The sequence below is a fragment of the Pelobates fuscus genome, chromosome 1 (genome assembly GCF_036172605.1).
Source record: "Pelobates fuscus isolate aPelFus1 chromosome 1, aPelFus1.pri, whole genome shotgun sequence".
In the NCBI taxonomy this organism is placed as follows: Eukaryota; Metazoa; Chordata; class Amphibia; order Anura; family Pelobatidae; genus Pelobates; species Pelobates fuscus.
The window spans coordinates 143,120,880-143,136,312 of record NC_086317.1 but is presented as its reverse complement, the minus strand read 5'-3'; the positions used below and the strand labels follow the sequence as shown (position 1 = coordinate 143,136,312).

Here is a 15,433-nt window from a genome sequence, read left to right as displayed (position 1 = left end):
GCCCGGACTGCTCTGGCAGTCCCGGGCCCCACATTCCCTCTCTGCACACATATATATAGTAAATTGTGGCATATATGTGCAGCTGCGGGCCTCCGGCTCCCTGTACTTTCTCTTCCCTCTCTCTAACCCTCGCGAGACGTGAGGCCGTTAGAGCGTTGCCATGGATTACCATGGAAACGCTCCGCGAGGCACGCACACAAGAGAGGAAAGACCTGTAATGTACTGCTGCAGTCTGCTGGGTCCCCTCTGCAAGTACAGGGAGCCGGGGGCCCCACCATGCCACTGGACCGCCAGGGATCATGGAATCTCCCCCCTTCCCTGGACCAGGTAAGAAACAGGGAGGGGGGATAACAGTTATTACATTTTATGTGGGGGGAATGCTCAGTTTACACAACATGCATCCACTACACTCTAACACACACTCTGCATCCACGACACTAACACACACTCTGCATCCACGACACTAACACACACTCTGCATCCACGACACTAACACACACTCTGCATCCACGACACTAACACACACTCTGCATCCACGACACTAACACACACTCTGCATCCACGACACTAACACACACTCTGCATCCACGACACTAACACACACTCTGCATCCACGACACTAACACACACTCTGCATCCACGACACTAACACACACTCTGCATCCACGACACTAACACACACTCTGCATCCACGACACTAACACACACTCTGCATCCACGACACTAACACACACTCTGCATCCACGACACTAACACACACTCTGCATCCACGACACTAACACACACTCTGCATCCACGACACTAACACACACTCTGCATCCACGACACTAACACACACTCTGCATCCACGACACTAACACACACTCTGCATCCACGACACTAACACACACTCTGCATCCACGACACTAACACACACTCTGCATCCACGACACTAACACACACTCTGCATCCACGACACTAACACACACTCTGCATCCACGACACTAACACACACTCTGCATCCACGACACTAACACACACTCTGCATCCACGACACTAACACACACTCTGCATCCACGACACTAACACACACTCTGCATCCACGACACTAACACACACTCTGCATCCACGACACTAACACACACTCTGCATCCACGACACTAACACACACTCTGCATCCACGACACTAACACACACTCTGCATCCACGACACTAACACACACTCTGCATCCACGACACTAACACACACTCTGCATCCACGACACTAACACACACTCTGCATCCACGACACTAACACACACTCTGCATCCACGACACTAACACACACTCTGCATCCACGACACTAACACACACTCTGCATCCACGACACTAACACACACTCTGCATCCACGACACTAACACACACTCTGCATCCACTACACTAACACTCTGCATCCACTACACTAACACTCTGCATCCACTACACTAACACTCTGCATCCACTACACTAACACTCTGCATCCACTACACTAACACTCTGCATTCACTACACTAACACACTGCATCCACTACACTAACACACTGCATCCACTACACTAACACACTGCATCCACTACACTAACACACTGCATCCACTACTCTGTTAACATTTAAAAGTACGCCTATTTATACCCTAGGTGTCGTCATTTTACGGTCACTGTAGTTCATATATGAAAAAGTAACACTTCTTTTACTTTATTCATTTTAGGACCTCCCTTAATTTGGCAAACATACAAGGCCATAACTAAAGGGTGCATACGTCATGGAAATTTTCCTGACTTAGTTCAAGATGGCATCTTAAAGTCTGAATAGCTTATCTGTTGTTTATACTAAGACGTAAGTGCACAGTCGTGGGAGATTCCCGGATTTGGGGAAGTTCCATTAACTTGGGGTTACCACAGTATATTGTGTACTGAAAGAGTTGTAGTATAGCCTTGAAGCTTGTTTATGCATTATTGTTATTGTCATTCGTCTGGGACAAAATGGCGCAAACATAATATGCACTGAGGTTATTGCTTAAAGGAACATCTATGAAAAACATGTTCCATTTCTAACACCTTGTCAATTTGCAATATCTCTTAAAGACAAAGTACACAGTTTAAGAAATACAACATTTCATTCTAAAACTTGTAATATTTGCATTTGCCCATAACACCCTCTCCATTAAACTGTGGGCATTGTAGAGCATTTCTTTCTTAAGTTAGTAAACCAACGTTCTCCAACAGTCTTTAGGTTTTTTGTGCTCCCAGCATCTTTGATCATTGTTGTAACAGTAAAATATCCGTAGTGTGATCTTTTCCTGTAAAGGTGGTTGATTAAAATGAGCAAAGCTTTTGTCTGGGAAAGAATTGAAAAGAACACCACGTTCCAGAGTAAGATATTCTTGGATGGATCTTAGCCATAATTTTATAATATTTGCATTTGCCCATAACACTTCTAAAAGATGGTGCCAAAATAATAGCAAGGAGTTCCCTATCTCCAATAGCATACCTCCTTTCAGTGTCAGATAGATTTTTGGAATAAAATCCACAGGGATGGAGAGGTTGATCAGATTCTTTACACTGAGACAACACGGCTCCTATACCAGTCTCTGATGCATCGACTTCTAGCAGAAATGGATGACTAAGATCAGGATAAACTAGTACTGGGGCGTATGAAAAGGACTTTTGAGATCTTCAAATGCCTGAAGAGCTTCATCAGACCTTATTTTGGGATTTTTACCTTTTTTAGTCAGACTCGTTATTGGCGCTACTATAGACGTAAACCCCTTGATGAATCGTCGATTGTAGTTCGAGAAACCAATAAATCTTTTAACTGCTTTAAGGCCATTAGGTAGTGGCCATTTAAATATGGAGTCTAACTTACTGGGATCCATAGCCAATCCTGTCTCCGAGATTTCATAACCCAGAACACTAATTTCAGTTTGGTTAAAAAGACATTTCTCTAACGTACAAAATAGATTATGTTGTAAAAGTCGAGACAATACTTTTTTAACCTGTTTGTGATGTGTTTCTTTATCCATCGAGTATATTAGGATATCGTCAAAATACACTATCACACACTCCTGGAAGTCACGTAATACGTCATTAATGAGGTCTTGGAAGACAGCCAGGGCATTACATAATCCAAAAGGCATAACTGTGTATTCGTAATGCCCATATCTGGTGTTAAAGGCTGTCTTCCATTCATCATTTTTACATACAGGGAGTGCAGAATTATTAGGCAAATGAGTATTTTGACCACATCATCCTCTTTATGCATGTTGTCTTACTCCAAGCTGTATAGGCTCGAAAGCCTACTACCAATTAAGCATATTAGGTGATGTTCATCTCTGTAATGAGAAGGGGTGTGGTCTAATGACATCAACACCCTATATCAGGTGTGCATAATTATTAGGAAACTTCCTTTCCTTTGGCAAAATGGGTCAAAATAAGGACTTGACAGGCTCAGAAAAGTCAAAAATAGTGAGATATCTTGCAGAGGGATGCAGCACTCTTAAAATTGCAAAGCTTCTGAAGCGTGATCATCGAACAATCAAGCGTTTCATTCAAAATAGTCAACAGGGTCGCAAGAAGCGTGTGGAGAAACCAAGGCGCAAAATAACTGCCCATGAACTGAGAAAAGTCAAGCGTGCAGCTGCCAAGATGCCACTTGCCACCAGTTTGGCCATATTTCAGAGCTGCAACATCACTGGAGTGCCCAAAAGCACAAGGTGTGCACTACTCAGAGACATGGCCAAGGTAAGAAAGGCTGAAAGACGACCAACACTGAACAAGACACACAAGCTGAAACGTCAAGACTGGGCCAAGAAATATCTCAAGACTGATTTTTCTAAGGTTTTATGGACTGATGAAATGAGAGTGAGTCTTGATGGGCCAGATGGATGGATTGGTAAAGGGCAGAGAGCTCCAGTCCGACTCAGACGCCAGCAAGGTGGAGTACTGGTTTGGGCTGGTATCATCAAAGATGAGCTTGTGGGGCCTTTTCGGGTTGAGGATGGAGTCAAGCTCAACTCCCAGTCCTACTGCCAGTTTCTGGAAGACACCTTCTTCAAGCAGTGGTACAGGAAGAAGTCTGCATCCTTCAAGAAAAACATGATTTTCATGCATGACAATGCTCCATCACACGCGTCCAAGTACTCCACAGCGTGGCTGGCAAGAAAGGGTATAAAAGAAGAAAATCTAATGACATGGCCTCCTAGTTCACCTGATCTGAGGGAAAACAGTACACCTCTCTGAACAGTGTCTGGGAGGCTGTGGTCGCTGCTGCACGCAATGTTGATGGTGAACAGATCAAAACACTGACAGAATCCATGGATGGCAGGCTTTTGAGTGTCCTTGCAAAGAAATGTGGCTATATTGGTCACTGATTTGTTTTTGTTATGTTTTTGAATGTCAGAAATGTATATTTGTGAATGTTGAGATGTTATATTGGTTTCACTGGTAAAAATAAATAATTGAAATGGATATATATTTGTTTTTTGTTAAGTTGCCTAATAATTATGCACAGTAATAGTCACCTGCACACACAGATATCCCCCTAAAATAACTAAAAACAAACTAAAAACTACTTCCAAAAATATTCAGCTTTGATATTAATGAGTTTTTTGGGTTCATTGAGAACATGGTTGTTGTTCAATAATAAAATTAATCCTCAAAAATACAACTTGCCTAATAATTCTGCACTCCCTGTATTCTTACAAGATTGTAAGCAAGTCTAGCTTGGTAAAAAATAGCCCCTCTCAGCCTGTCAAGTAACTCGGTTATCAGGGGTATTGGATAGGCATTACGTACAGTAATCCTTTTCAATCCTAATCCATGCAAGGTCTGAGGTCCCCTTCCTTTTTTGACACAAAGAAAAATCCTGCACCAGCTGACACGTTGCCGCTGATGGAGATGTCAGTAAAGAAAGTTTAAGCAAATATTCGCCTCCTGTCTTTATTAAAAATTTAGTTAATTTCTTCACCAAAGATAGAATAATCTTCAATTACCTTAAATAGGTTCTCAATGGCAACATATGAATGTATGTTATTTACCATTACTTTATGGTGCAAGTAGGTAACCTTTCCTGTTCCCCTACATGTAGAGGTTTATCGAAGTGTTATGTTCTGAAAAGTGGCGCAAAGTCTTGAAAATGGAGTAGCGACCACAAAACATACCTACTAATTCAATCAGTTTCCACGATGAATGCCTCACTGCAGCAATCTGAAAAATGATGCACCACTATAAATTGATATCCGCACTCATATGTCACAGGAAACAGGTAGGAGTAATTATTCCCTCTGCCCCTGGCAATACTGGTGCTATTGATATTAAGGTGCATCACAAGCACACTATATTAGCCAGCAAAACAAACCTCCAATGGCAGTATAATACTGTATGCAATTTTTGGTAGTGAATCACAAACCTCCATTCCTGTTTGAAGGCATCCAATGATCATGTATCGCATTAAGTGGTATAAGTAGCAAATCATACGAATTATAAGAACTAGTTCCAGTTATAGTTATCAAAAGTCTTTTTACTGAATGGATCATGGCTATATACTTAGCAATAATCTTGATTTAAAAGACTGGATATTTACAAATTATCTAGCAGAACAATTATGATTTCCCTGGCTCTTCTATATCGAACTCATTTCTTTAGACACCCCTCAATACGCGAACGCGGTTTTCAACACTAAGCTGTTCATGTACAGTAACATCTAAAAATATCTAGGTGGTACTTCTGTTTCCATCCACAGTTATTCCAGCACATTCTTCATTAGCTGCTTTGCTTGAGTTTTACATTATACCTCTTCTTATGGACAGTGCTAAACTGGAAAACAAATCATATTTAAAACAGTGCTATTTCATAATCTGGGTTTTATGCTCATTACAGAAGACAACCTGGATTATCTGTCATATAGCTAATTTGTTTTCTAACATTTGGACAAAAAAACAGACCCTGAAACAATGCTGTAGGGGACAAAAAAAGTGCAAAAATCGATTGATGATGTACATCAAGGACAATCGATTGATGATGTACATCAAGGGCAATCACTGATTGTTTCTGATACGGTATATAGTGTAGCTGTTTGGAAGTTAAATTTGAGATAGATTTTGCTATATAACATTATGATATAGCCAAAAAGGTTGCAAATATTAAAATAAGAAAAAGTTGAATTTAGGTTTTTCTTCTTTTATTTTAAGTAGCATATTATAAGCTATTTAACCCTTCACCTACCAAACTCTCAGGTTTGCCACCACCACATAACAGAGAAAAATGCCATTCCTAATGTACCTGCACTATTGCTGGTCCTACCACCAAAACCTCAATGTCCGGTGTTTCAATAGTCAATATGATTTATTATACTCCCCAAAGATCCTATACTACTCCACATGCAGTATCACTGCAAGGAGGACAAAGAGATGAATTGGAGGCAAAGACAAATATACATTATATGGAGTATCTACAGTCTTATCTTACTCATTGTGACCATTTGATAATATACTTGGATGCTCCCAGCCAAAAGGCAAAATCACCAATGAGATGAAAGGTGTACTGTAGTACTTTTGGTGCCAGGAATGCACTGGCACCTTGCCAGTGTAAGTAATAAACCACTTACGTGGTCACAGGGTGTAGCTTATTGGTTGAGAGCATCCAGCTGATACTTTAACAATAAACAGTCCTACACTGCAGGACTTAGATCAGGGAAGCTAAAGGAAGCTTCTCAGAGGAACTTCTGGGATCCAGAGGAAGAAATAGCCAGTGCCTGGTGACTCCAGGTAAGTTACCAAAACCATTTGCAAAAAGCTGAATAATTAAATGGCAGGGTGTCAGGGCACTCTTTGCATATTGTAGTGGTCATTGTGTTTGGAATGTTCCTTTAACATGGCACACATGGGGTAAGCAACAATACTTTAACATGGCTGGGTAATACAAAGCAAATAAAAACACACAAAAATAGACCCGAACTCGACTACTCTTGTGCACCAGAAATGGCTGTAGTATACATCAGCCCAAATATATAAACAAAAAAAAACAAAAAAACTCAAACAAATCCCCACGCACATTTAGATAACATACAATGGCCACCAAAGTGCAAACACATCTGCTAAAGCTTCAGTGAGTTGGAAAGATGCATTTTTATAAATCCTTAAAAGAACACTATAATACAGTATACGTATCCTGAACATTAAAGTACCCAAGGTGATAATTCAATGTATACAGAATCACATGCGTGGCAAGTGCCACTCATGCATGCAATTCTTCTCATAGGAAAATATTTAATCCATTTTATTTGAGCGTCAACATCAAGTGACCGTTTTGTACTTGGTAGTTGCAGTGGGAGCGCCTCTAGTGGCTGTCTGGAAGACAGTTTCTGCAACACAGCAATGTTTTAACTATAGTACCACTGTACCCTGACTACTTCATTGTGAATGTAGTGGTCATTCAATATTTGGATGCTGCTGCACACCCCATGTGCACCCAATTAATGGTTAGTTATTTTGTAGGGATTCATAAAAATACCCCTCTAAATTACATTGGAGAGACTACCTTATGATTTGGGAAAATAGAGTGGACTTTGGAAGTTTGTCTAGAGCTTACATTTTACTGCCCATTGTAGTGTTACTGAAAACTGATTTTAATTAAATAAGTGTGCATGGAGATTTGGGATAGCGTTTACATATTGGGATTTTGTTTGTCGATTTGTGCTGATGAATAGTAAAGATATTGCTGCCGACCAAGAGTAGTGGGAGAGAGAGCAGACCTTCTTTGCACTTATTATTTGATAATCTACATTTTCAAACAAAGGCAGAGATTCCTTTCAAATACTACACGACAACAAGTACAAATTTTGAAACATGGAATTAACATTAATAAATCAAATTTTACAAAAATCAGAAAATGTACGAGGACAGCAATCTACAACAAAACTGTAGTTTTAAAGGAAAAAAAATAATAATATTGGACCAGTGAAGGCTCTAAGGAGAGAGTAACAATGAAAAGGAGATGATGCCCTACTTTTAATACTTCTAAGGATGAAAGAATAGTGGGTAAAAAATTAGTGTAGAGGGAGAATTACACTTATACAGCTGGTAAGGAATATGTACAAATGAGCTAAGGTCCAACTAGACTGACACACAATGTGTCTAAAAAATCCAAATAATTTTGGAACCCTAGCTCCACACACTCACAGCGTCTATACTAGCGGCAGGTATAGCTAAAGGTAAAAATCACAGGGAGGAAGATGGAGGAAACTGAGCCTCAATAACCATAAACCAAAAAAGGTTACTGAAAAGAATCTATCCCTGTGTTACCTCGGCACCATGGACTAACCACTAATGCCTACCTGAACCAGTCTCCCTGCCTAAAGCTAAATAAAAATAAACTAGTGCATACTAAACTGAAGCTACCATGTGAAGTGAAAACAAAAAAAAGAGCTTAACTCACGTTTCGGCATGTCAGCACGTCATCGTCAGGAGCAGTGTCACCGTGTAGTTTTACCTTTAATATATGTTTAACCCCTTAAGGACACATGACATATGTGACATGTCATGATTCCTTTTTATTCCAGAAGTTCGGTCCTTAAGGGGTTAAGCTATGCAGGCTGTGCTTAAATGCTTTGTGCAAATCTGTTACTATGAATGCCCGCTTTTTAAATTCTTTTTTTGTGTGTGTATGTGATGTATTTGGTAATGAACAGGTTAAATAAAATGTTCTGTTATATGATTTGGTTTCTGCATTATATACAGTATTTAGTGTAAGTAACTAGAAAGAAAATTATGTGTGTTTGTGTGTGTATATATCTATATCTATATCTATATATATATATATATATATATATATATATATATATATATATATATATATATATATATATATATAGTGTGTGTGGTATATTGAAATAATTTTCGAATTTTCGAATATTAAAGAATTTTTTTGTAAATCATAAAAAGTTTAGCAGTATAAAACAATGTTTCAGGCAAAAACAAACAAACAGATACATGAGGGGGGGGGAGGGGGGGAAGGCTAATAAAACCATTGCAACACAAACACAGGGGTTCTGGTGTGGCTTTAAAACTGATTGGAAGCCAAAGTAAAAGGAGATTTAAAAAAAAAAAAGGAAACAAAACAAAAAAATCATTCCAAACTGCGGTTTGGTCAGTTGTATGTTTGGAATAAATCTGCCTGTGAATATTCTTTAATGCAAACAAGTTCAAAAGGTTTGGTTACTGAAGACAGATGTGCCCCAAAAGGGCACTTTATAAACTCAGCACTTTAACGGACAGGACAGTTGTGGATTTCAGAACAAATTGTCAAAATCACCACTGGAATGTCAATGGTACAAGGGCAGGATGTCTGCTGAATAAATCTTTTAAAGATATATTACTCAGAAACTTCACATTCCGTTATCAAATATTGCCAAAGTTGAGCAAAGTTCCTTTGTGTAAGTGTTAAAGGGACACTGAAGGCACCAAAATTGCTTTATCTCATTTAAGTAGTTATAGTTTCTGGATTCCGCTGCCATTGTCCTTCCATTAAGCATTAAACCATTTTTCATGCATTTTTCATTTTAGTCCCCTGCAACCCATCCTCTCTGTACTGCTTGGGATAATAAGGAAGCATTAGCCTAGACAGCAAAAGCAGCAGTGATTGGCTGAGAATGTCAGCTGACTGCATTCCGCCTATGACAGTCCCAGTGCAGTTATGAATTGGTATGACTACAAGAAAGTGAGTGAGTAGCCATACTTCCAGTGGGGGTGGGACTATAGGACGCCAGGGACCCTCATTCACTGTTTAACTGCTTAGAAACGTTTTAACACTGAATGGAATGACATTTCCATGGAACACCAGGCGCTATAACTAATTCAATGAGATTGTTCTTGCGTCTACAGTGTCCCTTTAAGTCTTTTTGCTCTGATCAACGTAATGACCTGCTAAAGTCCAGCAATATCCATTGAAATGGCAGATTTCTGAAGGTTGGAATACTGTCGGTAGTGGCCATCAAAGGTCCAACTAGGGCAGGTAGTGAAAAGCAAGCCTTAATACTTCTCCAAGTGACTCAAGATATTAAGCATAGAAAATAAGCATAGAAAATAAGGGAAGATGCTTTGGAGTATGACAATATAAAGATGTAAAATAAATACAAGCTTAAAGAACTGTAAGAACTCAATTGCAATTTGAGTGGAATCACATTTCTACATACCTGGCAATAGCACTCTGTCCGCACTTTCTGTGCAGCCAGGGTAAGGATAAAACAGATGACCTCTTTCTAAGGGGTATGGAAGTATCCGAAATGCTGTTGAAAGAAAGATATGTGATTCCAAAGACACACTTCAATCACATACAAACAACAGGTACATCATAAAGTATTTCATAGAAAGAAAAAATAATACTAAGTAACTGATCAATCTCCAATTTGCTAGTCGTAGTGAATGTTTCTACTATATGTTGTCTTTCTCGTGACCTTTTCTGCCTATTTTCTTCTTGTTATTTGCTTTGTCTAAATAAATTTGTTTAAAGAACAGGAATAGCATTTAGATTTTTTTTTTAATTAGATAAACAAAGGCTATAATAAAACCTATTGTATTTATGTCATCATGTTAAATTCCAGAGTTTCAAAGGGGCACTTTGAGCCATATAGTGTTTACGGTGCTATGAGTCTATTGGTACAATCCACTAGTTATCTAACAAAGTTCTTTGGAGAGGTCCAAAAAAAAAAAACAAAAAAAAAAAACAAAAAAAAACAAAAAAAAAAAAACAGGGCCCTCCCATGAAAAGAACCAATAGTTTGGCTCCCTTTGAAGCAACACTAAGATAGCAAAAATAATACTTCAACATTATCACGTTCGATTCCATCCAGCCTGTACAGTAATGACTTTGGGAATGTGAGACAAGCAGATGTCTTCCTCACATTTAGAAGGGTGTTGGCAACGTACATGCCTCCTTGAACGTTGCTTGTCTAGACCACCAAATGTGCAACTTAGGAATAATTTTGAGACTGGAGAAGTCATTAAGATATGGTGATATGCAACCAGTAAATCTATCGTGTTAGCTAGATATTGTAATGAATGTAAGGAAGAGAATCCATCTTAAAGGAAAACTCAAGTGCCAGGAAAACAATCCATTTTCCTGCTCCTACTGACTCCATTGGCCGGTGGGCGAGACTGATCCCGCCCACTGGCCGAGAAGACCTAATGCACATGCGCGGCAATGCCGCGCATGCGCATTAGGTCTCCCTATAGGAAAGCATTGAAAAAGATTTTCAATGCTTTCCTATGGGGATTTGAGCCACACTGGAGGTCCTCACACAGCGTGAGGACGTCCAGCGACGCTCTAGCACAGATAATCTGTGCTATGAGTCAGGAAGTTCCCTCTAGTGGCTGTCTAGTAGACAGCCACTAGAGGTGGAGTTAACCCTGCAAGGTAATTATTGCAGTTTATAAAAAACTGCAATAATTACACTTGCAGGGTTAAGAGTAGTGGGAGTTGGCACAATGAGCAGAAGTGGTCTGGGTGCCTGGAGTGTCCTTTTAAAATTAGTCACAAAAGTGCTGATGCATTTCAAGTTCAGAATAAGATTCCTTTTCCCATGGAGTTTAAGTGTCAAGCACACAGGAAGAAAATAAACATGTCCTTGGATTCTTCCGCAGGAGTGTCTTCCTTAGCAAGTAATTTCCCCTTAAGAATTTAAAGATGTTTTCTTAGGGAAAGGCTTGAAATTCTATTCAGTACCAATCTCGAGAAGGCAGATATCTATAAAATAAGCTCTGGCTAGAATATTAAGGTTTAGAGCAGGTGAAGGCAATAGGTGGCACTCAGGATGTTGTGGACTACATAACCCCTGATGCTTTTCCAGCATTAGGACTGTAAGAGCATTATGGGAGATATAGTCCACAACATCAGTGGTGCCAAAGGTTTTTCTACCCCTGATCTAGGGAAACCATGTGAATGCATTTAGCCACAGATCTATAACATGTCACTATCATAAAGAACAACACTACTAAAGCTTTGGAGAGATCTAAACCTAGGTTTGTTGTTCAGACTTCAGTCTTCATCCCAGAAAGCAACATAAAAACCACAGCAGAGTAAATTGGAGCTCTGAACACTAGATGTGCTGTAATCAAAACCCTTTAGATTCTTCTCTATTATATCACACGGCCTAAAGGCAAAATTGTCTTTTTCACAAGGATAATATTTGCCATACCAACAACAAGCACTGATGTCCAGAACTTGGTATCGTTCGGTATGGATGGGAGTTTAACCACTGCTAGAGTTCTCTGATGCTCGGAGAGTTTCATGGATCATGTAAATTATCTACTTTCTTCACACCTATATCTCTATTTCAGAAGATAACTTCAAGATCTGTGGGGTCTAACTCCAATTCTAGTCTTGAGCAGCAAGATCTGTTGAGTTTATTTTTTTCTCCAGGACTTTCGGTCACAGATTAGCTATAAAATCTGCAAAGTCTAGTGGTGCCAGCAAAGATTAGGTTCTTCCTCCTACATGTGTTTTTAATCCAGATATGGCATGGACACGAATCCTACTGCCATAACTCATCTGAAAACTGCTCACCATTAACGCATGAGCAACTTCTACAACAAAACCATGACATGCCCATAAAAGTGAAACCAATAATTTTTTTTGCCCTTTAAATTCAACCTATCACCTGGAGACTAATGTGTGATTATTACAGCCTTTGTTCAAACTAATTAATTTCTAATTAATAAGCTAATTTCTATCCTGACAGCTGAAAGCGTGGTGCTACACAATGCTGCCAAGGCTTGCCAGGAAATGACTCATAACTAGTAAATATTGTATGTCATGAAGAATAGGGCAGCATTGCAGAAAATTAGTAGATAGAAGGTGTTGGGCCAAGAGAATGTATGCAGTGTAGCGATGTTGCTAGTAGAAGTCTCTCCAACAGGCAAAACCTAAAAGGGTAAAAAATGTTCTAGTAAAGTTTACTTAATATATGTTAAAAGAATTATACACCAACAGCAACTCAAAACCTCACATTCAACTCCAATCAAAATATGTGATAACATGATGGAAAATTAATGTGTTAAGTCCTTAAATTCAGGATTACCCTTATCTATGTGCGGAAAAAGTGGTTTGATAGTGTGATACATTAATAAAGTGGAGATGCAGTAAATTTATTATTACGTTTTTCACCAAGCAATGACTGAGTGCTGCTGGCTGTTGCCTACGTTGTGGATATCCAGTGCACGCATATTGTGCCATGAGTGAGGGTGTATCTTCACTGTTGTGAGTGAGTGTTCTTAACATACTTTCAGTTGGTTTCAACATGCTACTCTATGAGATTATGAGATTGTATTTTTCATATATTTTTCACTATTCACTTTTTTCTACATGGTTTTTAGAATAACCCTTGAAACTGTATATACACTTAAAATACACTTAAAATCCTTACATGTTTTACGATATACCGTATATACTCGAGTATAAGACGAATTTTTCAGCACACTTTTTGTGCTGAAAAAACCCCACTCGTCTTATACTCGAGTCAATTGTCTGTATTATGGCAATTTACATTGCCATAATACAGACAAGGACAGGGGGCTGGCAGGAAGCTGTTACTTACCTTCACAGCAGCTCCTGTCAGCTCCCTTCGCTCTCCTCCGGTCCGTGCAGCTCCCAGGTCAGCTCCCTCTGCAAGTCTCGCGAGAGCTGCGGGGTCAGAGCGTTGCCACGGGTTACCGTGGCAACGCTCCGCGCGGCCGCGAGACTTGCAGAGGGAGCTGACCTGGGAGCTGCACAGACCGGAGGAGAGAGAAGGGAGCTGACAGGAGCTGCTGTGAAGGTAAGTAAGGGCTCTCTGCCAGCCCCCCTCCTACAGCCCATCCACTGGACCACCAGGGAGTGAGAGCCCCCCTCCCTGGCCAGCTAACAAGCAGGGAGGGGGGGACGAAAAAAAAAAAATCAAAAAATTATAATAAAATAAAATAAATAATATCAGAAAAATAAATATTAAAAGAATAATAATTAAATAATAAAAAATGCCCACCCCCACCAATGCTCTACACTGCACTGCACACTGCATACACACACACACACACTCAGACACACACACTGCACTCATAATATACACACTGCACTCATAATATACACACTGCACTCATAATATACACACTGCATTCATACACACACACTGCGTTCATACACACACACTGTAAATAAATATTCAATTAATATAATTTTTTTAGGATCTAATTTTATTTAGAAATTTACCAGTAGCTGCTGCATTTCCCACCCTAGTCTTATACTCGAGTCAATAAGTTTTCCCAGTTTTTTGGGGTAAAATTAGGGGCCTCGGCTTATATTCGGGTCGGCTTATACTCGAGTATATATGGTAATTAAAAATCTTCTCCACTATAGAAGGTAACACATCACCAATATAATAAAGCTTGATTTGTTAACCACTTAAAGGGACACTATAGTCACCTGAACAACTTTAGCTTCATGAAGCAGTTTTGGTGTATAGAACATGCCCCTGCAGCCTCACTGCACAATCCTCTGCCATTTAGCAGTTAAATCCCTTTGTTTATGAACCCTAGTCACACCTCCCTGCATGTGACTTGCACAGCCTTCCATAAACACTCCCTGTAAAGAGAGCCCTATTTAGGCTTTCTTTATTGCAAGTTCTGTTTAATTAAGATTTTCTTATCCCCTGCTATGTTAATAGCTTGCTAGACCCTGCAAGAGCCTCCTGTATGTGATTAAAGTTCAATTTAGAGATTGAGATACAATTATTTAAGGTAAATTACATCTGTTTGAAAGTGAAACCAGTTTTTTTTTTTCATGCAGCCTCTGTCAATCACAGCCAGGGGAGGTGTGGCTAGGGCTGCATAAACAGAAACAAAGTGATTTAACTCCTAAATGACAGTGAATTGAGCAGTGACATTGCAGGGGAAGGATCTATACACTAAAACTGCTTTATTTAGCTAAAGTAGTTTAGGTGACTATAGTGTTCCTTTAAAGATAAATTGCTATACTATGTGGTAATTACATTCTTGCTCCTGTGTTATCTATGCCAAAATGGGGAGTGTCCCCCTTGCTTTGGCACTTCGGTTAGGATCCTAAAATAACAACTAATTTTGTCTGCATTGACCTCTGACAGTCACTATAGACGCTTCCTCTGAAATAGCCAAGTAAAACTGATATGCATGCACACTAGCCTCTCCTATGGCCTCTCCTATGGGAAAGCAATAGATTGGCTAAAATTGTGATGCTCTCAACCGAGAAGGTAGGATGGCAGCATGGACACTGATCCTGCGAGGAAGAAAGGGAATACTGTTTTTTTTCACTCGCACAGCAGGAAGGGGTCCGGGCACCAAAACTTCTAACAGGCACAATGGCATTAAGAATAAACATTTGTATTCCAACTGCAATAGTGTTTTTAATTTAGAGAAATGCCAATGTTTACATTTGTC

The 15,433-nt window shown here is 39.6% G+C and overlaps 1 protein-coding gene across 1 annotated transcript in view; it reads right to left on the bottom strand.

The window, feature by feature from the left end:
* ST7L (suppression of tumorigenicity 7 like) overlaps window positions 1-15,433 on the bottom strand; it is a 156,254-nt gene that overhangs the window by 48,392 nt on the left and 92,429 nt on the right. Inside the window, exon 13 of the mRNA XM_063450783.1 lies at window positions 10,186-10,278. Within this exon, the coding sequence (XP_063306853.1) occupies window positions 10,186-10,278 (93 nt within the window). The remainder of the gene's footprint in view (window positions 1-10,185; window positions 10,279-15,433) is intronic.